Genomic DNA, 26,663 nt, shown 5'->3' with positions numbered 1-26,663 from the left:
TTAAACACTAAGTCATACCCCAACTTTAAATTTTATGAGTAAGAAATCCCTTCAGAAACTTCTGCATTGATCTAGACATATCCAGAGTAATGATCATTTGTTTTTTGAAATAGAGAAAACTTTCTTCTTTAGATGAAACATCCTGCTAATAATAGCTAATAATTCTTGTACAATGAGATGAATATGGTTTCATTTATTTATTTCAGGAAAGATAAAAAAGCTTCTTACTATATATATATATATATAAAATAAGGCCTTATTCTAACTCCAAGTTGCCTCTTGAATTCATTAAAGGTAAAAAGTTGCTAGTAAGTATTCCTTGACATTTTCCCAGTATATGGGCCTAGGGAAAAGTAAATGACATTTTTACCACCTTATTCTATCCTGCAAATTTGAAAGCAGTTTCAGATCCTGATAGAACTAGATATCCGGGATTAGAGCAAATACAGCCAACACTGTTTAAAATACAAAGGATTCTTAGTTTGTTCCTACTTTTATCTGAACTGTTACTTATCTTCCCAATATAAAGTGAAAGTATATGAGGTGCAATTAAATGCTTAAGGATGGGTTTTCTAAACATTTTAAACCCCAGTTTTCTATTTCTAAAACAGTGACAATAATTGTGAAGACAAATATGACTTAAGATATCTAAACCACCAGCATATAGTAAACCCTTAATAAGCACAAATTAGCTATTATTATTACTAATTTATCATCATTAGCTGGTATAAACAATATTTATCTGATATCTGTAATCATTGTTAGCCTCTTTTAAGTCAAATCTGGCTAAACTATGTCATATCACTAGTACATTTGCCAGCAATTTTTTAAAAAATGATTATAATGATGCTGGGAATAAAAGCACCTTATACATTGTCAGTTTGAATTATTATGGTAAAACTATTTGTGTTCAGAACCTACCACCATAACAACCCTTGAAACATAATACCCTGCTTTTGTTAGCCCCCCCCCCTTTTTTTTGGCTGGTATGCATCAGGTATTGTAATAGTATGCTTTTAAAATATATATTTTAGTTGTCACTATGGTTTTGGGTTCCAATATATAAGGCTGAAAGCAAAAATAAATTAACAAAAAATTGTGTGCATCTTGCATTAGTTGAGTGCTTACTATGGTTCAGAAATATGTTGCTGGACATTATGCAGCCTTTTTTGTGTTTGTCTTTTTGTTTCCCTCTCTGCTTAACAAAACAAAATTGCTTGGAAGGTAGGGATGAAATTGAAGAGGGTAAGGCTTTTTATAGGTAAAGCGCTATCAGGCGCTAAATATTTGAAATTTTCACTGCATTTGTACATTTGTATTTAGGCATCAACTTCTCCTGTAGGAAATTTTTCCTTTCCCAAATCCGTGTGGACAATGTAGACACTAAAGATGCTTAAGACAAGACTGCCCAGATTTGCCCTCACTCTGCTGTGCTGGGAAATCCTTGAGGTCAAGGAAAGTGGCTAGGATTGCGCAGGGAGGAGGGCAGCGAAGGAATTCAGTCTAGGAAGGCAGCCGGCCAGGAGCACAATCCCTTACCCTCCCTTTGCGCCAGCTCCGTGGGGTTGGGAAGCTCCTCCCCAGCCTTTCCTTCCTCCTCCCCCTTTCTCCGCAACAGCCGCGGGCGAAGGGTGAGCGCTGCGGTATTTTGTCCCGAGCGGTGACCCCTCCTCCCAGGGAGGCAGAGGCTGCGGCGGCAGCCTTGGAGGTGGCGGCGGCAGCGGTGGTGGCCCGGTATTGAGTAGAGGCCGAGGTCGGCCCGGCGGCCTGAAGGCCGCGAGAGGCGGAGGCCGGGCTGCCTTCGCGCGCCGCACGAGCGGAGGGGAGGAGGCGGACGCGAGCGAGCCCCGCCCGGCCACTGGGAAGGTGGGGGAGACTCCGCGCTCCTCCCGCCCTCCGGCCGCCCCTCTGGCCCTGCAGCCGCCGCCGCCGCCGCCGCCGCCGCCGCCGCCGCCGCCGCCGCCGCCGCCTCGGGCTTCAGCTCCCGGCCCCGCGGTTCCGGCCGGGGAGGGGGGACGGCGAGTGCTCCGGGAGCCGCCGGAGATGGCCGGAGGACACTGTGGCAGCTTCGCCGCGGCGGCGGCTGGCAGCGGCGAGATCGTCCAGCTGAACGTGGGGGGGACCAGGTGAGTCGCCCGGGAGGGGGCTGGGAAACGGGATGCTTCGGGCAGCCTCCAGCGGGGAGACCTGGGTCCCCGGGTGAGGGAGAGCCGAGCCGGGTGGGGGTCGCGCGGGTCCTGCAGGTGAGAAGAACGGTGGGCGGATCTGGAGCTGCTGAAGTCTCTGCACCTGGCAGGGAGGGGCAGAAGGGCCTCCTGCAATCACCCAGAGCCTGAGCCATGTGGCCATGTCGATGCCTTTTTAGAATGCCAGCCTTTGTTTCTCTCTTTTTCTAAGGTATCAAACTAAGAGGGACATTGTATAGCCTGCCTTACCTCAGCTCGGAGTGAATTTGAGGAATTTAATTTGTGGAAGCCTGACCTTGTGGTTGGACGGTTGCAGATGAACACCCGCCCCCCCCACCTCCCTTCTCTGTCCCTCTGGGATTAACATGGGGTTGAGTTAGCCCTGTCAAGAAAAGTACAGCGTTCTTTTCCATGCGCAATTAAGGGCTGTTTGTAATTAGAAGACTTTCGGTGCAAGATGTGCAGTAGGTTTTCAGTACATAGTTGTTTTCAGACTTTCTGGGTGCATGGGTTTGAAGGCTCTATTCAACTGTGTCCAGAGAAGGCTGCTGGAACAGTTGGTTCTAGGAGCCTTTGGATGTTGGCACTGAGTAAAAAGACTGAAAGCTCTTCTGTGCCTCTCTGGCCTTCCACTCCCTTTCTCTGCCTTTTATTAAGCTTGTTGGAGGGAAGAACCAGTTTTTGTGAATTTGCCATGACTTATGAGTCACTCACTCTTCTTAGAAAAGGGAGTTTGCCAGCTCTGTTTGAAAGAAGGGGTAGTTGAGTTTCAGGTATAAACAGTGAAGTACTGTGGATTATAGTGTATTTTACTTTGCTTGAAATATGGCAGGTTTTCAACATCTAAGACAATGTTTTTTAAAATATAAACCGATAAATGTGAACCACAGTAATAAAACATGAGTAATGTTTTAATCCTTAACGTTTAAGAGCTTTTTGAGAGTGGTATAAAATTCAGCACAAAATACAAAAATACTTTATTCTTGTTTCTTTTTTTCTCTTCCTCCAAAGCTTTAATAAGAGTAAGAAGTTACAACATTATTGTTGTTATAGAGATACCAGTTGTATGGAGAAAATGTATATCTCCTACTGTAACAAGCAGAAATTTCTCTAAAATCATGAAAATATTGAAGGTAACTATGGATGCAAAACTGGAACCTCTGTCAAGAGTAGGCCTTCAGTATGTGTTAAGACGAGTAGCATTATAATCAATTAAAATCCCTACACTGGTTTGTAATTGCTGTGAATTGTGGGTAGTATTTGTTTTAAGGCTCTCAAAAGGAATTATAGTATTATAACAAAAATCATTATTTACTGTATATTAAAGTGGCCAGTCTAATGAGTGAATTCTCCTTCAAGAATGCAGAAATCAATTAATCTGACATCACTTTTCTGTGTACATGTATATTCATGTACACCACAGTGAATCTTAACATTGTGTACAGCTACAAGATTGGGATCCTAATTAGAATAAGATATACTCCATATTTGTATAAATATGTCAAAATAGCCTCTTGTCATGGATAACTAAAAAGCAAATAAAAAATGTTCAGAAAAGAATACAGAAATCCAATTAAAAATTTAAATTGTTACTATAACATTTTACTTTTTATTTACATTAATTATAGATCTTGATTTTATCACATTCTAAATTTTTCTAATAGATAATTAGGAATACAAGATGAGATAATAAGTTATTACTGGATTAAGCAATTTAGAAGACAGTTAAAGTTGTCAGGTAGGAATGAAAAATAAAAGTAAAAAATTTAAAACAAGAATTGTTAGGATAAAATGCTTCATAAAATAAGTAATGATATGGACCATAGAAAACAGAATGTGTGATACCAAGTGTTCTAAGAATATTTGCTAGATCTGCTTTAATTCATATTGCAGCATTTCAGAGTTAGAAGAGATATAGAAGCCATTATACTTGTACAAAACACAGATTAACACAAAGTTACTTAAGTCACTGTTAGAAAATTCCTGAGCAATTGTTCATTGGAGAACCACCTGTGACATAGAACTGAAGCTCTGAAATCATACAGTAAAACTCAAAAGGAGAGTTTATTAGAAGCAGAGAAGCACCTGCTATAGATAAGATCTCTTTCGCCCGAGACAAGAGATGTGAAAATAGACATACTCAGAGATATTATAGAAATGATCAATTTTTATAACTCGTGGGTGATTCAGAAATTAAGGAAGATGAGGTTTCATTTAGAATTGTAAATGTTTACTATTTACAGAAAATAATAGTGAAATGAAAGAAAGCCAATATTACTCAATTTGTGATGAATTCTGTTATGAATCAGTATAATTTTAGGTCTCATGAGGGCCAGGACAGCCAGTGGGTACTCTGGGAGTCAGGTACATGGTATAATTTCTTAGGCTTTATATTTATAAACTGTGGGCAAATTACTTTTTAAGTTTTCTAAAATTAAAAATGGCTTTAATGGTACCGATCTTATAGAATTGATATAGAAATTGAAGTAATAAACATGAAATGCTGGTTTGGGGCTGTAGCTCAACTGCAAAGTGCTTGCCTAGCATGCGTGAGGCACTGGGTTCTATCTTCAGTACCACATTAAAATAAACAAATAAATAAAATAAACATGAAATGCATAATTTTATTCACTTTTAATGCTGAATAATATTCCACTTGCATTTGCAGGTAAATGGATGGAGTTGGAGAATATAATGCTAAATGAAGTTAGCCAATCCCAAAAAACCAAATGCCAAATGTTTTCTCTGATTTAAGAATAAGGATTTATAACATGGTTGGGAGGCGGGCATAGGAAGTTAGAAGAACTCTAGATTGGGCAAAGGGGAAAGGGGAGGGAGGGGAAGAGAGGGGGTAATGGGGGTAAAAGAGACAGTGGAATGAGATGGACATTATTACCCTGTGTACAAGTATGGAATGGTGTGACTCTACTTTGTGTTCAACCAGAGATATGAAAAATTGTGCTCTATATGTGTAATATGAATTATAATGCATTCTGCTGTTATATATAACAAATTAAAATAAAAAGAAATATTAAAAAATATGAAATGCGAAGATGAGTGGCATCAACAGTCTGTTGAAGAAAGTAATTTAATTATATTTCTTTCAAGCTAATTTAGAAGTAGGCAAGAAGGAAGGAGTATAATTGTGAATTTGCCAGTCTCTTTAGTCATCGTTTTGCTGAGACCAGATTACTCCTGACCCTTTCCTTTGCACACTATGAAATAAAAAACAGAAAAGGCTTTCATGTATACTGCAAGAAATATGCTTAGTATATGTAATTTTAAATGTTTTGTTTTTTATAATTTATATTTGGAACCTGTTTAGGGGCTTTTTTTGTTTGTTTGTTTGTTTTGTTTTGTTGCTTTTTGCTGATGTTTTCATTTTCTCTTGTGGGGAAAAAATTGGTAGTGGTGAGGGTCCAATCCCTTTGTTCCAAAATTCCAGACTACTAAATTCATCCTAAAGTACTGTCTAAAATTAAAATTAAGCAGATCTGTGTAATTTCCTAAGTCACATTTAAATTTGAATTATTTGAAAAGTTTGCTGAGTAAGCAGTGAATATGCAAGGTCAAAAGTTAAAAATTATCCTTATTTGGAATTAATTTGATGGCTTCCAAAACAGTGAATCTTCCTTGCTGTGGATCCTTTGATCCTTCAGTTTACCATTGACTGATTTGCTTTTATTTAGTTGACTGAATCAGTTTTCTGTAACTAATGATAATCTACTTTTCATTTGAGTTTTCTAAGAAGAAAAATACTTTGCCATGTTTTCTTGAATAAATAATTAATAATCAGATTAGCGGTTATAGTAACCACTTAAAAACACTCTTGAAATAGTTGGTAGTTAACCTCTCTCTGTTCTCTAAAGTATTTTACTAATGAATTATGTCACTGTGTTTCCTTTAGTCAGTGAGAGAATCGTTTTCCACACAGGTGTAAGCTTGTGGGTGGGAGGAAGAGAAGATGATTTTTTTTGTGATTGAAAAGCATGTTTTGATAATAATAGAAAATCACTGAGGTTGAGCATAAAGCTTTTTTTATTGAACAGTATATGCACTATGTCTGCTGTTCCTGACACTAAGATTGATGGTGCTAAATGTTTTGTCAAGTGGGCAGTTTAGTGACATCTGTTTGTTAACACTTTGGAAATGCTTTGTTGCAACCATAAAAGGTCCACAGATTGTAGAACCGAATCACTGTCTCAGTTTTGTATAAAATATGTAACTGGATATAGTGTGTGGTTTTGGTTAGCACAACTCAAATTTCAACAAATATTTATTGATTATGTGCTAGCTTGCCAAGCCTTATGGAGTTACAGGTTGTTCTCTCCCCCCCCCTTTATTAAAAATGTATACTATTGTATATTAAATGAATTTCTGAAGATAAGTTTGAAAGACAAATGTGTCCATTCATCAAGTGATATAAAATACAAGTCATTGCTGCCTCAGGTGGAGGTGGACTTGCCAAGTTTAGAGATGAGTGGATTCTGTATAAGTATTGGTGATTGCTACTGTTTTCAACCTGGCCTTCATTCCACTGCTGTTTGCTATGCCACTTGGAAAAAGGGAATGAGAAATGGAATGAATTCTAAGGTTTGATAGGATGAGCAACGAGTAAATAGTGTCTACTTATCTGGTTATTCCAAGTTCCTGATTTAGGTGAGTTGCCTGTTGATATCATATGGCAACCAGTGCTACTATCCAATCACCTTATTTAGTTTACGTCTGAAAGATAAACATAAATTTAGAGATTTCATATAATTCCAGAAAGTGAATGTAGAGTGAAAGTAGAGATCTCCAAGGTGCTCTTCTGTGTGAGCTAACTTGTGATGACTTAAAAATGAAAATATTCAGACAAAAACTGGACTGGATACTCACTGTATTCCTTTCTTTGTCATGTTGGCTTACATACTTTTTGATTTATGGTCCAAGACTTTGGTTAAGATCTTCTTACAAACTGATGGTAATAAGCAGACTTGATCAAATGACAGTTAATTTCAAAAAGTGATATCTCTGCTAATTTTTTTTAAGTTGTAGATGGACACAATATATTTATTTATTTATTTATTTTTACGTGGTGCTGAGGATTGAACCCAGTGCCTCACAGTATGAGGCAAGCGCACTCTACGGCTGAGCCACAACCCTAACCCTCTACTAATTTTTTAAATGAATGAATGCATCGTCTACAAATAGTAGCATATGATTATTACATAAATAACAAAGTAAGTGTTGAATGCATAATTTACACTTAAATTACGATGATCTCAAAAAGAGGCAATATAAGTTAGAATATTTGCAGAAGTCATTACAGAGACAGTAACCTCAGTGGTGTCAAGAAAAGATGGATTTGGGTTATTGGACATAAAGGGTGTGATCTTGTCAACATAAAGATGCTAAAATGATAGCGAACATAAATTGTTTAGGATTTTTAAGAAGTACTGGAGGAAGAAAACAAAAAGTTCGGAGAAATGAAATGGGATCTGAAGAAAATATTATGCTGAGAAATGGAAATTGGGCACGACAGCATAATTGATTCTTTGGCACATTGACGTGCTGGAAAATAATGTTCTAGGAAGCATTATATGGTTGAAAATTGTTTGCCTTTTTTGAGAACTTGAATAATGTTAACTGAATTGAAAGTAGTGCAATTTGAAAATATGATATGTGATAAATATAATTGATATAGCTATAATTATGCAACAGCTTGTAAATAATTAGCCAGCCCATTAAAGTAAGTTAACTAATATTGAGATTTCAAATCATTTTCTCACTTATAATAACTGTTAATTTTTGATTATAGATTTAGTACCTCAAGACAAACTCTAATGTGGATTCCAGATTCTTTTTTTTCCAGGTAATTTATACAATTCTTTGTTATTGTATGTTTGATTATTTGCCAAAGTAATAATTTCCTTGTCAGTTAAATTAAGAGGTTATTTCTTAAATAAAAAAAGTTTATTCTAAAAATAGAACTTTTTAAATTAAGAGTTGATATTGGCTTTGAAATTTGATAATTTGATCATTTGTGTACACTTAGATTTTAAAAACTAACTCTAGCTTCTTGTTAATGGCTTCTAGTTTACTGAGTGGAAGAATTTCAACACTTCGAGATGAAACTGGTGCTGTGAGTAAAATAATGTTGATATATATTTCTAAATTTAATTAATGTTAATATGCTTGGTCCTTAGTATTTGGTGACTCAAGAGTTATGGAAGCTAATCTTTTAATACCACTAAATGAAAGTGACTTAGTTTTTATTTATTTCTTATCTTATACATGAGTATTTCTAAACAGATAATACTCCATACAGCAATTTATATGTTCATTATTAGAAAGATTGTAGAATATGAGGTTACATAGGCAATAGAGGAAGTAGTTCTTTAATAAATAAAACTTTAATAAGTAAGTAGATGTAAATATCAAATATTTTGATATTAGAATGGTAAGAATTTGCAGATTACCATTACCTACAATTTTTTATTTCCCAAAATATCAATAAATAAAAATGAGAAAACTGGTTTGTTAATTAATATTTTCCCTACATTTTAAAATATCATCAATTTAATAGTTTTTTAAAGAGAAAAAAGAAATTACCACAAATTCATAGTTAGAACAGCATTTTGATTTTTAAAACATTAAGAATGAAATCATGAAAATACAGTATTTTTAATTTGAAAATAAAAATTCTTCATTTATAGATATTTATTGATAGAGATCCAGCAGCATTTGCACCCATTTTAAATTTTCTTCGGACAAAAGAACTAGACTTAAGGTAAGAAATGCATCCTTTTTAAAGTAAATTCTTGCTGATAACTATTTTTGATACATTTCATAAAGAAAATGTTGTTTACCCCTTTGACTTTTTAAATTGACTTATAACATTTATACTTATTTAAGGGCTATAGCTTGATACATGCAATGTGTAATGATCAAATCAGGGTAATTCGCATTTCTATCTCATATCATTTTTATGTATTGGGGACCTTTAACCCATTCTATTTTGAAATGTATGATAATTTCTGTAGACTGTAGTTTCCCTGTCATGCTATAGAACATTAGAACTACGTGCTCCCTCTGTGTCTTTGTCATAATGGGCAAAGGTGTGACTTATGCAGTAGAGGGGGAGAAATAAGAATGTCTACGTGCTTCTTCCCTTTCAATGCTTTATTCACTCACATCACTTAATATAATTTCAATCTATAGGTTCTTGATCAAGAAAATGACAGTAGCATAATCAATCCACAGCAAACAATTCTAGATTAATTCTAAACACTGCAAACACTCTTAATTATGGCAGGCTCATGACATTCCCTCTGCATGCTAAGCTCAAGTGCCAGATCTGAAGTTTCAAGCCTTATGCTCTAAGTCCAGCAGATGCACATTAACTCAGACCATGGTGCTCAGGTCAGGGACTGAGGCAGGCTTCTCCTGGGGTGGAGCTGACAGCCCGTTGAAGAGAGGGTCATAGGGAGAAGTTGCAGTTCTTACCAGGGTCAAGATGTGGCTGTAGAGTTTGAAAGCAGTAAGGAAGATGCAGAGGATTAGGCAAAGGATGAGAAGAATTGGGATATCAGTCCAGGTCCTCATCAGGCTCTCCAGCATGAGGGCAACAGTGCTGGCTGGCTGGCTGTCTGTTCATTTGCTTCATCATTTATACTAAATTTTGGGGCTTGTGACCACCCTTTCAATCCCCATTGTGCTACCAGATTTCTCGGTGGCGTCATTTGCCCTGAGGTTAAAGCATCTGGTCGGGTGGTCCCCACCCTGATTTTCTTGCCTTTCCTCCTTATCAGGGTGAGGGCAACATGACAGAGACTTTACTCTGAGTTTGTCAGGATGGGGAGAAAAGCTGTGCCTGATGATCATATTGGAGGGCTCCATAGGTGTGCCTGGTGAGACTGCAGGTTTCAAAATGGAGTTTCAAAATGGAGTTGCTTAGGCTAAGGCCTAAATCCATCCTTATAGTATTGGATATCTATTAGCTACCTTACTGGTCCTCCCCAATTCACTCCTTTCCTCTAAAGACCTCTTTTCTATCTCTCCTCCTGTGTGATCAACTTTTTGAATGAGAATATACAGTATTTGCCAAGTCTATTTTAAAAAATATTTTTATTAGTTATAGATGAACACAATACCTTTATTTTATTTATTTTTTCTGTGACGCTGAGAATTGAACCCAGTGCCTTACACGTGCTAGGCAAGTGTTCTACCACTGAGCCACAACCCTAGCCTTGCCAAGACGATTTTTTTTTTATTGGTTGTTCACAACATTACAAAGCTCTTGACATATCATATTTCATACATTAAATTGAAGTGGGTTATGAACTCCCAATTTTACCCCAAATGCAGATTGCAGAATCATATCGGTTACACATCCACAATTTTACATAATGCCTTATTAGTAATTGTTGTATTCTGCTACCTTTCCTATCCCCTACTATCCCCCCTCCCCTTCCCTCACATCTTTTCTCTCTACCCCATCTATTGTAATTCATTTCTCTCCTTGTTTATTTTCCCATTCCCCTCACAACCTCTTCCATGGAATATTACGCAGCACTAAAAAATTACAAAATCATGGAATTTGCAGGGAAATGGATGGCACTAGAGCAGATTATGCTTAGTGAAGCTAGCCAATCCCTAAAAAACAAATACCAAATGTCTTCTTTGAAATAATGAGAGCAACTAGGAACAGAGCATGGAGGAAGAGCAGGAAGAAAAGATTAACATTAAACAGAGACATGAGATGGGAGGGAAAGGGAGAGAAAAGGGAAATTGCATGGAAATGAAGGGAGACCCTCATTGCCAAGACGATTTTTGATTAAAGATTTCCTCAGGCTTTAACTTTTATAGATACTGGCCAGCATCATCTCTTCCTTTAATGTATTTCCAAAAACTTCCTGAGCAGTTTACCTGCCTTGTATCCCTCCATTATATTTTCCACATTGCTGCCAAAATTATCTTCTGATCAGGTTGCTACTCTGCTTAAAACTCTCGATGTTATATTGGACTGATGGCTTAGGATTCAGGGCTTGATGATCTTTGTCTATAGTCTGGCCCCAGTGTAATTTCTCTTATAAAATTTGAACTCTTCCTGGTCTTGACTAAACCTGACTACTTTAATAATCTTTGCTGTGTCTACCTAATTTAAGTATTCATAGTTTCCTATTCTGTCATTGTCATAGCACTTGTTATATTTTATTCATTTTTAGTAGTCTGATTTAAATTCCAAAAGAGCAGCTACAGTTTGCTATACATTCCTAGGACCTAAGTCTGTGATTGAAGCATGGTAAGAGCTCATTACATTATTTTCTTTGTGGATAAATCAATGATTGTTTGAACTATATCTTTAACATTGCCATCTTCAATTATAGTTGAGTTTCCTATCAGGGAGTGATGATTTGCATTTACTATTTTCATATTTTCCCAATAAGCTTTCAGTAAGGATTCCTTATTATTATTATTTTTTTTTTAGAAATTTAGTTGTTCATTTTAGCTGCTTCTTTATAATATTGTTTTGTTTTTGGCTTATATTCATTCACTAGAAGGTAAACTCCTTGAAGACAGAGATCTTTTTTGGTTTAAGTTTATTTCTTGGCATATACCCATCATTAAAGTAGCATGTGTAATATATAAAAAAATAGATATTTATTAAATGAATAAAAAAGTTTGTTGGGCCTTCTTGTTATATCGATTTTTTGGCCTGTGATTGGCGGGATGTGAGAAGTATATTACTACTTCTTGAGAAAGATTATTTTCACCCATAGCATTTGGATTGAGAAAGTCCCAAGTTCACTTCTAGTCAATGATTTTCTGACTAATCCATAGTTACATCAACCATGAAAGGCAGATTTAATTTAAATGTGCATGTTTACCAGCAACTTTTCTTACAACTTACTATCTTTTTTCAGTTAAAGAGCCTTACCAAGTTTAAATTCTCAATGGTTCCCTCTAAAAGAAGATGGGAAGGAAGGGATTAAAAACAAGCAACCCTCAAATAATTATGTTCTAATTCTCTTCCTTGAAATCTGCATTGCCCATATCATGCTGTTTTATAATTATTGTATTTGTTTGCCTGTCCTAAGGAGAATGAAACTCTTGAAGAACTATCATGTGTGCCCTGAGCCACCTGTCAACACAGATAGATTTGAAATGGAATCAGAAAATTTAAATCATTTTTATGTCATAATTAATTTCACAAATAAAAACAGTTTAATATCACAGTTTCATATTTATTAAGGCCAGGTGGTATTTATAAAGTAAGGACACATAATAGAAACCTAAAATGAATCATTATTATTGTAAGCTTTGAGGCTTATATTCTTTTTTTTTTTTTTTTTTACTTTTTATTTTCCTGTTACTTAACTGTATTACTGTGTTGTAACAGTCTTCATCTGGATGACATTGTCTTTGCTAAAGCTAATGTTTTTCCTATTTTTATTTTGTTTTGTTCACTCAACAGATTATTTATGCCAGCACTGTGCTAAGTGTAGTACAAGGTATACAGAAGTCGAAGTAGATTGCTTGTATGGAGCTTACAATATAATGAGGAAGGTTAAAATATGTGTGGAAATAATTATGTTAAAAAGCTACAAGCAATTCCATAGGAATAACTTTTTCTCTTGTTTTTGTGTCTGATACATCTTGATAAGTCATTTGCATTAGAGTACCGCCCTAACTCTTTTACTTATCTAACTCTTTTACTTATTTAACTCTTTTACTTATATTCGTTGAATATTTTTTTTATAGTAGGTAACAAAATGTTTTGGTTCACATGAAGTTGTTTTTTATTTAGACTTTTTGAAATGATTAAGGATATTAAAAAGTAAGTTTAAAGCCTTATGGCTTTTTCACTTTTAGAACCCAGGACTTTCTCCTGTTGCTTCAGGTATAATCTAAGTTACCAATGTTAAAGAATTTATTTCATTCATTTGTTTCTTTATAGGGGAGTAAGTATTAATGTTCTCAGGCATGAAGCAGAATTTTATGGAATCACTCCATTAGGTATGTAGTCTCTTAAGTATTTTGTGTTTATTATTTGTGCATTAAATTTGCCCAAATGAAATTTGTTTTATATTTGGGTCCTAATTTTTTGTGGCTATTCATACTAAAAAGAGTTTATTAACTCTAATTTAACTCAAACATTTTCCTTTTCTTTCCTTATCCTCTTTAACTAGAGAAAATAAAAATGGAGTACTGTTTTTCTGTTTGCATGTACTCTTGACAAGTTTGCTTTGAAATGTTTTTAGTAAGAAGGCTTCTCCTATGTGAAGAATTGGAGCGTTCATCTTGTGGCAGTGTCCTTTTTCATGGTTACTTGCCCCCACCAGGTATTTCTGCTTTATTTTAACTTGTCTTTTAAAAAATTCTTTTTGTCATTAAATAGTTACAAATAGGAAAAACTATTCTTTGATTACTGAGTTTCTTTTATATAAATCTAGAATTAGAACATTAATTCTTTTAGATGCTAAGTCACACTACATGTTATAGAGAAAAATTTGATGCATTTTTTTCTGTAAAGGGCCAGATAGGCTTTGTGAGCCAGAAGACTTCTATGGCAACTACTGGACTCTGCTGCATATACTACATAAAGGATTGAATGTTACTATGTCCTTTACAACTTTATTTAGTGTTTTTTTTTTTTTTTTATTTCCCTTGGGGTATAGTTTGCTAACACCTTAGTCATAGCTCAGGTTGCCAGACTTCTTATTGTAGAATCCAAGGAGCTTTTCAGAAGTACATCAGTATTACCTATGTCCCACTTTCGATAATTAGAAGAGTTCAGCCTTTACCTATGTGAGTAAGGTTTCATTTTGTAAAACGCCTCCCCTGCCAAATAAATGATATGGGGAAGTTCAGTTCCAAAGCAAAGTTAAATTAGTACAGAATACCTGACACATAGTAACTATACCATAAATGTAAAGACTGGTGGAAAGACTGAATGAATGAACCATTAATTTAGTAATCTGGAGGTAGATGAAAGTAGAACAAAATGATAAATCGTAATCTTCTCTATTTCAAATGATATGGCAAATACCAAAAATCTGTGAATTTTTTTAATATTCTTTTAAAAATTGTAATTAGCATATAAATTGCTATTTCAGTATATCTATTTTAGGTACAGTGAGATTCACATTTTAATGTTTTTCTCTTACAATATGGTATTTTTAATTTTTGGAAGGTTAACCCATAAAATAAATATGGCTTTTCCTTTATAGGCATTCCTAGTCGTAAAATAAACAATACAGCTAGATCTTCTGCTGATTCTCGGAATGGACTAAATTCTGCAGAAGGTGAAGCCAGGGGAAATGGTACTCAACCTGTTCTCTCTGGAACTGGAGAAGAGACTGTTAGACTGGGTAAGAAAAGATTATATAAATAGAAAAAGAAAAATGCATATATTTTCAGTTCTTGAAAATACTTGAGTAATTATTTTTAAATATGTAATTTTTGCCTTATCTCTTTTTTAAATCCAGATTTATCATTTAGATCATTAAAAAGAATCTCATTTAACATAATCATTTATTTAAAAAGTAATGTGATCTGTTTGCTGTGAATCTTCAGAATAAGGATTGATAAACTTTCTGTTAAGAACCAGATTGTAAATTAAAAATTTAGGCTTTATGGACTACACTGTCTTTGTCAGGGCTATTCAACTTTGACATTGTAGCATGAGGGCACAATGGACGATAGGTAAACAAGGGCATGTGACTGTGTTCCATCCAAGCTATTAATCGAAACAGGCAGAAGACTGGAATTGGACTGTGGGCCATAATTTGCCAACTCATTTTAGAATATAAGATATTTCTTTTTCCAAAATCAACAGGATTTCCTGTGGATCCACGAAAGGTGCTAATAGTAGCTGGCCATCACAACTGGATTGTAGCTGCATATGCTCATTTTGCTGTGTGTTACAGGTATTACGTAATAATAATGGTTTTAGATGGTAGTTTCTGATATTTATGATTTTATATTATTAGATTAGGAGCTCTTTCTTTTATCCATCAGAATTTTCCTCTGCAGAGCTGGGGATATACATGGTAGAATACTTGCCTAGTATGTGCATGTCCCCAGTATTGCTAATGAAAAGGGCTGGGGGTGGTATCTGAAAAAAATAATTTTTTTTCATGGATATCTCACCCACTTCTACTGAATCCATTTTAAGATTTAGTTTGCTTTTACTTTTTTTTTTTTTTAACATTTTTAGTTGTAGATGGTCACAGCGCCTTTATTTATTTGTATGTGGTGCTTAGGATTAAACCCAGTGCCTCACATGTGCTAGGCAAGTGCTATACCACTGAGCTATACCCCCAGTCTAGTTTGCTTTTACTTTGACAGCAAATTTGTAAATATTGCTGATAGTCTTCTTATTGTATTTGCCAGGCTGTATCAACTGTAATGTAACTGAGATGTCTTGATGTTATTATTTCTTGGTTCTGTCTAGCTTCTGAGTCATTTAACTTACATTAAGTAATTTTAGATAGAATTATCAATATACATATCATAATTTTTTAACTTTAATGATTCAGTTATAAGATGATGATTATTAATTGTAGCTTAAGAAAATGTAGCCACTGTAGGTTATAATGATTCAGTCATTTATACTCTATAGAAGAGTAAGACTCTACTGGTCATAATTACTGTGTTGTTGGGAGTGACGTAGTGAAACAGGACAGTTGTGGGGAAAAGTAGTTGGGTTTAATATCTATAATGTGAGAGATTTATGCAATAATTTTATTTTATTAATTTTTAGATTCTTAGACACTAAAAGAGGGTGAAGAATAGTGTAGACCAGTGATATATATATATATATATATTTTTTTTTTTTTTTTTTAAGTGGGCAAAATGGGGAAAGGTCAACAGTCAGTTCAAATCACTAATCACTATCTGCATTGAGAAATGCCGATGATAGAAAATGGAATGGAAGCAAAAAAACTGGTTGGAATTTGCTAGTTTATATTAATATCCCATATAATTTAATTGCTGAAAAATTAAGGAATCTATAAATTTTTGTCACTATTGACTTTGATTAAGAAAAAATAAGCACAGAAAGTTTAAAAAGTTACAAATGTCCTCTAGAGTTTATAATAAGATATGTTTTAAAGAATCCCAGATATCAGCTGGGTGCAGTTGTGTATGCCTGTAATCCCAGTTGCTTGGGAGGCTTTGAGACAGGAGGACCGCAAGTTCAAAGCCAGCCTTAGCAAAAGTGAGATGCCAAGCAACTCAGTGAGACCCTGTCTCTAAGTAAACTACAAAATAGGGCTGGGGATGTGGCTCAGTGGTCATGTGCCCCTGAATTCAATCCCAGTAAAACTGTGCCCCCCCCCCCCAAATAAAGAATCCCAGATACATTGAAAAATACTCGGTTTATGAAAAGGCTTGCCACATTTGGTTAGGGCCCCTTATATCTGTTATTTCAGGTTTTTTATTGTAAGTAGTGATTAGGTGCAAACTTTTCATTTTGAGAATGTTTTGTGGATTTTAAAATTAAATTATTGAATAGTATAAAAATAATATTTTGGATAATTTATAGACAGTTTTTATATGAATTAACACTAATTTGCTGAAGTTTTTTTAAGACTCATTTTGAACTTAACCATCTTAAGGATGTAAGTGAAAAGACTTTTTTTTCACCCCCTTTGGCCACTTAAATATTATGTACTGATAAATTCCAGAAAGTTATGAGATGATGTGTAACAGCTAACATAGCTTTTGTTACTGCACAGCAGTGCTGAATGTTGCTACTTCCTGGAGATTCACAGTATTGCACAAAATTTAACACAAGTGATGAGTATATGAAAAATGATGCTATTACATTTTCCATTCTTTTTGCTTTTGACCAGGATTTTTCTTTGCTTTCACTGTCAGTGCTGCAGCAGTGTGCCCATACAAAGTGAGAAAGGGAAATAATTGAGGGCATACTAAATTTCTTAATGTATAGTTAAATCATCCCACACAGTGGCAATAAGATTTAAAAAGAAGGAAATCTTATACAAGAGTGCAGTCTTTTCTACGTAATAAGTTAAAAACTTTAAAGACTAATATAGTGAGTACCTACCTATATGTTCTTCCCATAGATTCAATAATTTTCTACGTGGTTAAGTTTTTTTTTTATCCCTTTTTCTTTTTGAGTCTTTGACAGTGTTACTTGTGTTATGAAGAGTAGTTGTGTAAGTTTGCTCCCTTCTTGCCATTTATATCCCATTTTAAATCTTTAATCCATGAAGAATTTAAATTTACTTTTTTGTATTTGCTGTGAGAGTTAAGAATTTTTTTTCTTCCAAGTGGGTAGTTAATTAAATTCTGATCATTTATTACATAAATTACCATTTCACTGAATTTGAAAGCTCCGTTTATTTTATGTTTTGTTTACACACACACATACACTTTTAGGTGTGTATGTGTATGTGTATTTTTTAAAGACTCTTATAGAGTCTTACATCTTTGTCTATTTCCATACCATTTAAAGTAAATTATATTTACAGTTAAGTTTTAAAATCTTGTAGGACAGAATTTCCTGAGTGTTTAATGAGGGAACTAACCATATTCTTTGTATAGATGTCCTGAATCCTAAGAGAGCAGTAAGGAGTTACAGTGCAAGCAGAACTCATTCTTTCTTATTTGTGTATTTTAAATCTCAAATCCTGTTATGCAGAATTATATAGTGAATGTATTTTTTCTTTGTACTTAATTTTAGTTTAAAAATAGAAGTAGATTCACATATCTTCCCGAGTTAAATGCTGTAGCTGTTTTAGTAACTGTTAAGTGTGTTATCTTGATTCTTTTACCCTTTCTTATCATCTCTTTATTTTGTAATACCTTGTTATAGAGAAAAATGTTACAGATAACATAGATATATGTTATCTGTAAAAGATAAGATTACGCATAATTTTATAATTTATATTCCTAAATTAATATTCACAGAATCACTTTATTCACCTCATTAAGTCAATTCAGTGTCTCTTTACCAGACCTTAGTAGGAACCCAGCATACATCACAATACAGCATGCTGTTTTTGTTCTTGAAGTGCTAGCAATTCCTGCTTTGTGCCCATTCTGAAAGTCTCAAATTACATCTACATTTCATTCCTCAATGTTTTATCAATTTTTAGAAAATATTAGATAATTATTTTCAGTTGTTTATCTTAGCATGATTCCCATCTGGTGGCCGAAGATGGTAATTACAGACTTTAAAATGCTTAGGAAATTTTGGCAAATTCTTCTCAATATTGCTTTAAGGAAAGCTATCATTCTTCAAATTAAGAAGGCTAAATAGGTACCTTTATGAATTATAATGGTATTATTTTAGTATACACATTTAAAGGAATATAAAATTGAAATGTTTTCATTTAGGTCTTTCAGTGACCATTGTTTATCAATATCTAAGTTTTATTTATTGTTTTTAGCTAAGGACTCAACCTATGGGCCTTGTGCATACTGAGTGCTCTAGCATTAAGGTATGCCCCCAGAACTCCCTTTTTAATTTTTCCAAAGAATATGTCAGGTGGCATGTAAAGGGACTTTTTTTCCCCTTCATCTTCTGTTTAGTCTCTTTAAGTAGGATAAAGAGAAAATGGCAATTTTGTCTGCATTATTTTTTAGTGTTGCTTAAAAATAGATATTTAATTATTCAAGTCATATCATAATCACACAACTAACTTTAGGCCCTAAAAGTGTGGCACCTTACTATATAATCCCATATATATATATTGGAAAGACCTAAATTCAGATTGGACAGGGAAAAATATTAAAATTGCCAGGTGTTTATCAGAGAAGTTAAATTTAAAGAACACATTAGTTTACATCTGGGGAATCATAGTCCTTCAACAGTATACCTTCAAGAATTAGTCTGCAGGTGAGGGTTTTCAAAGCCTCATTCTTGGTTCATTTAATTACTGAGGTATTATGTGGTACACTTTCTTTTCTTAGTTTGTTTGAACAGACTGTCTCTGAAGTAGAAAGAAAAATAGCTTCAGTGAATGTCATTTCAGTTAGTAATGGTAATAAAACAAAAAGCCTGATTAGTAACTCAAAGGAATGATAATAGTTTTAAAATTTTGATTTTTGTTGACCATTTCTACCCATACAAAATGATAATAATTCTTTTTTGTGGAAAAAATGTGAAAGATATAACAAGCTTTAAAAAAAAAAAAGTTTTCAAAGTGATTTTAAATTGTTCTTTGGTAAAATATAGAATTCTAATATCTTTTAAAGTGGTTATATGCCCTAAATGTGTAAATATAAGATATATCAGGGATGATAGTTTAGTACTTCAGAAACATTTTTTATTTAACAAATATAAAGATGGGTAGGTAGCTGTGATTATTTTCTCTTTTTTCATACATTCATTGGTACATCTGTTTGCTTAACTGCCAACATTATGTGTCTTCCTTATGTGTCTGTTGTTTCTTTACAGAATCAAAGAATCTTCAGGATGGCAACAAGTGTTTACAAGCCCCTATTTAGACTGGACTATTGAACGAGTGGCTCTAAATGCAAAAGTAGTTGGAGGTCCACATGGAGACAAAGACAAAATGGTTGCTGTTGCCTCAGAGAGCAGCATCATCCTGTGGAGTGTTCAAGATGGGGGAAGTGGAAGTGAAATTGGTAGGAAGACTCTTGTTTTTGTTGCATTTCACCGGCACATGTAATATTTTTTAATTTTAGGAGGTGTTGACCCTAAGTATGAAAACTAACATGTACTGTTTGTTAGCTAGAGCTGCCTCACCGTTTTTTTCCAGGGCCCACTAGTAAGCAGACTACTTGGTGTGAAAGAAATGATCTGGTAAAGAGGGAGGGAAATTTGATGCTTTAGAAAAGAAGGGAGCATCTTTTTAGTTTGCTCCAACTGAAATGTGGCTGCATTATGAGAATGTTGCTTTCTTGAGTTCTACTCCATGGTAGCTGTTTTTTTCCAACTCCGTTATTTCACTGGGCTTGAAGATGAGTTAAATTACTTTCTTATTCATCATTGTTATTTCTAGACCAGAAATTCTCACATATTTGTTCTAGAAACCCCATCAGGCTCTTGGAAAGTTGTTTAGGACCACAAAAAGTCGTTGTGTAGATTACCATTTATGCAGTATTTACCATACTGGAAATTAAAACTAAAAATTTATAAATATTAAAATAGCAATAGTATCCCTGTATGATAATATAAGTAACATTTTTAATGAAAAATAACTGTTTTCTAAAACAAAATTTTGTGAGGAGAGTGGCTTTGGTTTGTATGTTTATTTTGGGGTTCTGGGGAATTAATTCAGGTGTACTCTACAACTGAACTACATTCCCATCCCCTTATTATTTTGAGAGGATCGTGTTAAGCTGCCTAGCCTGTCCAACTTGCCTTGACTTCCTGAGTAGCTAGGATTATAGGTGTGTACCACTGTGCCTGGCTTCAGTTATGGTCTTAAAATCCTCTGTAATGTTTTTTTTTAAATTTTGATACATATTTCTCCATTCAGTATGCCATGTTACCTTTTTTTTGGCACTGGGTATGGAATGCAGGGGTATTTTAACACCTAGCCACATCTCCAGTCCATTTTTTAAATTTTTGAGACAGAATCTCACTAAGTTACTGAGGGTCTAGCTAAGTTACTGAGTCTGGCCTCATACTTATGATCCTCTTGCCTCAGCTTTTTGAGTTGTTGAAATTACAGGAGTGTACCACTGGGCCTGCCAATATATTGTTTTGATCAAAGTATACAAAGATAGGCTTTACACACATATGTAGTTAGAAAAAACTCATTTTTATTATCTTTTCAGACCATTTTGAATATTCTTGGATCTTGTTCCAAAATTCTGAAATGATACCATCTCACTTTCCATATTCTATAAAACCCATCAGTCTGTTTTATACTTTGAATGGATCTTTTATTCATGCTTGATTTTGTACATTGTTTGTTGGTCACTTGGAAAATGTTGGTTTACTGACTTATGTAGACCTGCCAAATGTTGATACCTATCTTTATACAGTGTCAAAAATCTGCAATCCTTAGTGTTATCAGTGATCACATATCTGAACTCTGTTTTGGGAAGTTGTCATACATTCTGTAGCAAAGTTTCAGAGTACTAATGTTCACTTGATACTTTTGAAATTGTATCATAGTTAACAAATGTCATCATTTCTTTTCCTTGAAATAGTAGGCTTACTTTGTTCATTTTTGAGGAAAGTTCTGCTTATTACCCATATCTGAATAGCTACAGTTATTCATCATTTCAAATAAAAATTGTATTCAATTGGGAAAAAAAGTAGGTGGTGTCACTCTTAGCTTCATAATTATGAAGTTTTTTTCTTGTAATCTGCATCAAGATGAACTGTATCTGTAGTTCTTAGTTCTACATAATATTAAAAAGACATATTTAAAATTGGCATTTAATCAATACAAATTTTTACTGCTTTAGAAAGGATGTTTGTGAGTTAAACTGGACTTTTTTTCTTTCCCTGAAAATTTGTGACAGAGATTTTAATGACCACTAGTACAGATCAGTGCCACTGCCTTGATTTGTACTAGGTTGCCTGCTGTTTATACCCAGCATAGATTTACATCATCAGTGAAAGCGTCAACACAGATGTTCTAGAATAAGCCTTGAGATTCATAAGTCTTCAACACTTTGATGTTTCAGCATAGCTTATATTTTGTGTTCATGTAAAAGATCTTTAATGATTAGTTAATGTTGAGACCAGGTAAATACTAACAAAACATAAGGTCTATATCTATTTATTTGTAAGACATAGATAGAATTTTGCAGATGAGATATTACCTCTTTCAGATATTTATTTTGAAGCAGTTATTGTCACTTAAAAGTGTTAGTGCTATGATTTCTTAGACTGATTTTTCATCTAGAGCTTTGTCATTGAGCATTGTCATCTGTTCAAGATTTTTAGTAGTCTCCCAGAATGGGTGGATGGCATTTCTCCAGCCAGAGTCATGCCATAACTTACCCTGTAAGAGATTTTACTGCCTTTTCCAATTCTAATTGAAAGTCTATAGCAAATAACTTTCCAGCTCTTAAAGAGTTTCTTTCCTTAAACCCTATTCGGCCTCAGTGAACCTGCAACTGATACAAGCTATTCAAGTGTTGTGTTGCATAAAATATAATTAGGTTAAGTTATTAGTATCTGTAAAGTTGAGAGATGATTTTTATATTTAAAACTTTTATTTATAGTTTTGCTCAGTTTTGTTTGTACCAGAAATTAAATCTAGGGGTGCTTAACCACTGAGCCACATCCTCAGCCCTTTTTATTTTTATTTTTTATTTTGAGACAGGGTCTCGCTAAATTGCTGAGACTGTCTTGAAACTTATGATCCTCTGACCTCAGCCTCTCATGCTGTTGAGATTTTAGGAGTGTGACACCATGCCTGGCTTGACATGTTTTTTAGAGTCCTTCGTTCTCTAAATCAAAGAATTCTGATATGTCAAGTTTATTTCTTTGTTAAGTCTTTAGACTGAGATTGTGCAGCTATGAGTCAAGCAGGTGAATATTCTTATTTTAAGCAAATGATACATCACTATGAGAAAGAAGAATATATATTAAAACTAGATTTTTTAAAAACAAAATATCAAATTTTGAACAGTTTTAGTTAAATTTAAAATTTTAGAAAAGTTTCAGAACATTTTTTATACCAATGTTAAAGAATAGAACCATCAATATATACCTCATGAGTCACTAAACAATGGGAATATGTCCTGAGAAATGTGTCATTAGGGATTCTGGCATTATGTGAACATCATAGAATATACTTAGACAAATTAAGATGACTAGGTTGTTACTAGATGTTAGTCTTTGGGTGTCGGAAGGGAGTGGGGGCTTGTCCTGGGAATTTATCCCAGGGGTGCTTTATCATTGAGTCATATCCCCAACCCTTTTTTTGTTTTGTTTTGTTTTGAGGCAGGGTCTTGCTTAGGACTTGCTGAGTCTGGCCTTGAACTTTAGATTCTCATGTTGCAACCTCCTATATTGATAGGATTACAGGCATAACTGCTGTACCTGGCTAGTGGGAAAACAGTCACATAGGTGGTCTGTTGTTGACCACAACAGTATTATGCAGCTACGACTGTACTTATTTCTTGTGTTTCTTTGTGGGTGCAAGGAAACCTTGGATTTCAAGATAATAATGCAATAGAAGATAATGAGGTTACAGAGAGTATGACAAGTAAAACTAAAGATAGACAGGAAGAGCACAGTATAAGTATTTAGAAACAGTTAAAAAATCTTGGAAACTTACATAGTTGTATTCTTAACCTGCCTTCATAGATAATTCTAGAAAAAATAAAAATACATGTACAGATTCTGCTAGTTGTCATAATGGTGACTTTGTCACATGTCATGTGGCCTCTGGAAAGCTCCATACACTCTTAGAAAATAAGAGTAAAGAAAAGACAAATAATTATTTAATATTACCATGAAAAAAGTTTTTAACTTCTCACATTTCTGGAAAGGAAACTGTGTTCCTCAGACCATACTTTGAAAATCACTGTTCTAGACCATTCTCCTTAACCTTTCCTCCCAACCTCCTTTCCCCTCTTCCTGGTTTTGAGTCTCATATCATCTGTAGCTACACTGAACATAGTCTTCATCTGCCATTTGGGTCACTATCCTTTCCTCCTTTGAAGTTATTAGCTCTGGTTCTCTAATGTAAAAATCCTTTAACTCTTTTTTACTTTGCTTAACCCGGAAAAAACAAACCTTGGCCAGATCCACCTTTCTATCTCTGTGGCTAAATACTGCTAGGAAAAGAAATGGGCACATGGGACACATACACAAAGCACTAATATTAAGTGAGCCTTGAAAACTACCCAACAATCTTGTATTATTCTTGTCAATTTTCTGTGACTCTCATAGATTTTTTATACTTTTTGCTTTCTTCCTAAGTAGTCAACACCTTCTCTTTTCATACTGAGAAAATAAAAAATGATTTTCTGTGTAAGTTCTTAGTATTATATCTGCTCATCTATGTGTATTGGTGCTTACAATCTCTATTGTACCCATTTTTTTAGTTACATTTTCCTGATTACAAATGATGCTCAGCACTTTTTCATGACCATTTGTATTTTTTTTTCAGAAATGTCATAAAGTATTGACTTTCTTTTTTTATGAAGTTGTCGTCATACTATTGATTTCTAAGCATTCTTTATATATTCTAGATTTGATTGACATAACTGAGGGAAGCCTGTATCCTCCTCTCCCATGTCTTTCTTCCTTCTACCTCCTCCTTTTGAGACTGATATTAGAACATTTCATAGTGGCCTACAGGTCAGTGAAGCTTTGTCTCCCAGCCCCACTACTAGTTTCTGTTTTCTAGATATACTGTATTTATCTACTTTTAATGGTTTTTGCCTGTTTTCTACAGTAATCAATTTATAATTAATCCTTTCCAGTGAGTATGCATTTGAAAGGTTTGACTTTTAGTTGTAGAATTACTCCTTTAATTCTATTTTATAGTTTGTTTCTCTGCTGAGATTCCTCTTTTTGGCTGTTATGTTCCCTCTTTGTTAAATCTAACATTCATATTAATGGTTTGATTAATGCTTTTGTCTGCTAATTCCAATACCCAGGTCATGTTGTGTTGTGTTTCGGGTCACATTTTCTTGGCTCTTCACATGTTTAGGATATTTTGAGTATGTCTTGCACATGTGCCTGATAAGTTATAGAGGGTTTATGGATTATGCTGCCTTCCTTTAAAAAATGTGGATTTTGTTTTGGCAAGTGGTTACATTATTATGGGAGGATTGTTTTGATCCTATTAGACTTTTGTGTGTGTGTCTGTGTGTGTGCGCGCTTTGTGAGGGGTAGGCAGCCTTTTTCATCTTTATTTTTAATTTTTTTTTAAAATTGCCTTTCTGTAGTCTTAACCTGAGGTGTACAGCAAAGGATAACCACTTTCATTGAGCTGTAACTACTTCACATATGACCTCTCAGATCTCTAGTAGCTCTCAGTTCTTCCTATAGTAGCCTTTTTCTTTTATTCTTGGGATTCTCATCCTGACCAGCTGCAGTTTAGCCTTAGTAAGGAGCCAGGACCTTAGGGAAACCCGTCTGTAACTTTCTTCCCACTCCCATCCTGGCACAGTTTCCTCTGCTTTTCTTGTGTGTTTCTCATCTCTCAAGTACAACACTACCTGTTGTCCAATGCCTAAAAACACTGGCTGATGGGTCTTGTCTAGTGCCGGGGTCCGGCTGCAGCAAAATAGCTGGGGGGGTGACGAATAACTTGTGCACGTTGATACAGCAGGAATAGGAGCCATTTATTGTAGGGCAACAGAGCTATTTATACATTTTGCACAGCTTATCTTAATTAGCATAAACTAGATACATCAATCAACCAATAAGGAATCTCCACACTTAATGGCTCACTTTTGTTACTTCTCAAACCACTCCCTCTGACATTTTGCCAGGCACCATCCAGACTTGTTTACGAACTCTAACATTTCTCTGGCAAAATACCAGGTGTTATTTTTGACTTATTTACAGACCTTAACAGTCTAGTTTTTGTTTGTGTGTTTATTTCAAAGTGAGGAATGATTGGGTACAATTTATTCCAGCATAAGTTCTACCTGTCAACCTTAGAACAAATTTTAATATTACAGTTTTGAAATTAAAAACCCTTGTAATTATACAGAAAGGAGACCAGTTGTTATTTTATTTTTTGCTTTTTCAAGTTGCAGTTTCTAATATAGCAATAAATGAAGGAGATTTTGTTTCAGCTTTGTTTTCAAAGGATAACATGATAGGTAGCTATGGTGTGAGATGGTATAATAGTGATTTGTTCATGCCTTGTGAAAGAAACCATTTGGTTGTTACAAATGTTCTTTAGAACTTGACAATACCACCCAGAGAAAATAGTTAGGGCTGGTGGATCCATGATAGAGCTCTCCTAGAGACTGAACTCCCTTTGTTATAACAGCACTTCTGGATTGCTGCTGTAAGCAATATTTTACTGAGCAGGCCTGTTAAGACAGGAACTTGTCATTATTTGTACTCCTGTCTTCCCTATGGAAGTGGTCAGAATTCTTGACCCTAAGCAGGAGTGACACTTTAAATTTCATGAGACCATTAAGAATATCTTCCTTAATTTCCCAGAACCTCATCATTCTGTAGAGTAATAAGTGCTAGTTGGTTTCCTCTTTTTATTTCTGCCTTTTACATAGACCACAGGACTGAATATAGTTAGCTTCACATATTTTGAAAAATTGTTTGGCATCAAAATTAAAGTCCCATGATGTGATAATCTCTAAAACTGTATAGAATGTAAGATAATTACTTTCTGCTTTGAAGTGAGAGGTTTATTTTTTTAACCAATTCTGATCAAAGGGCTTATTAGCCTTTTTTTGTGTGTTTTTATTTTGTTCTGTCTTTTAGGTTGTCTGGTTGGACTGAGGTGGTATATTCATGTGTATGTTTATGTAAATATCTTTTACATACAATTTAATTTAAATTTAAAACATGTATAAAATTAATTAATATGTAGAAAT

General features: G+C 34.5%; 1 protein-coding gene across 2 annotated transcripts in view; it reads left to right on the top strand.

Annotated features, from left to right (window-relative positions):
• Positions 1 to 1,967: 1,967 nt before the first annotated feature.
• Positions 1,968 to 26,663, top strand: part of Kctd3 (potassium channel tetramerization domain containing 3) — a 51,617-nt gene continuing 26,921 nt past the window's right edge. For both annotated transcript variants that reach the window (XM_026387984.2, XM_026387983.2), the window contains exons 1-9: positions 1,968 to 2,126; positions 7,987 to 8,040; positions 8,265 to 8,310; positions 8,885 to 8,958; positions 13,129 to 13,187; positions 13,433 to 13,513; positions 14,402 to 14,542; positions 15,010 to 15,100; positions 19,603 to 19,793. In XM_026387984.2, coding sequence (XP_026243769.1) covers positions 2,044 to 2,126; positions 7,987 to 8,040; positions 8,265 to 8,310; positions 8,885 to 8,958; positions 13,129 to 13,187; positions 13,433 to 13,513; positions 14,402 to 14,542; positions 15,010 to 15,100; positions 19,603 to 19,793 — 820 coding nt within the window. In that variant the 5' untranslated portion in view covers positions 1,968 to 2,043. The remainder of the gene's footprint in view (positions 2,127 to 7,986; positions 8,041 to 8,264; positions 8,311 to 8,884; positions 8,959 to 13,128; positions 13,188 to 13,432; positions 13,514 to 14,401; positions 14,543 to 15,009; positions 15,101 to 19,602; positions 19,794 to 26,663) is intronic.

This window comes from Urocitellus parryii, chromosome 9 (assembly GCF_045843805.1).
Source record: "Urocitellus parryii isolate mUroPar1 chromosome 9, mUroPar1.hap1, whole genome shotgun sequence".
In the NCBI taxonomy this organism is placed as follows: domain Eukaryota; kingdom Metazoa; phylum Chordata; class Mammalia; order Rodentia; family Sciuridae; genus Urocitellus; species Urocitellus parryii.
This window is presented reverse-complemented; position numbering and strand designations above follow the sequence as displayed.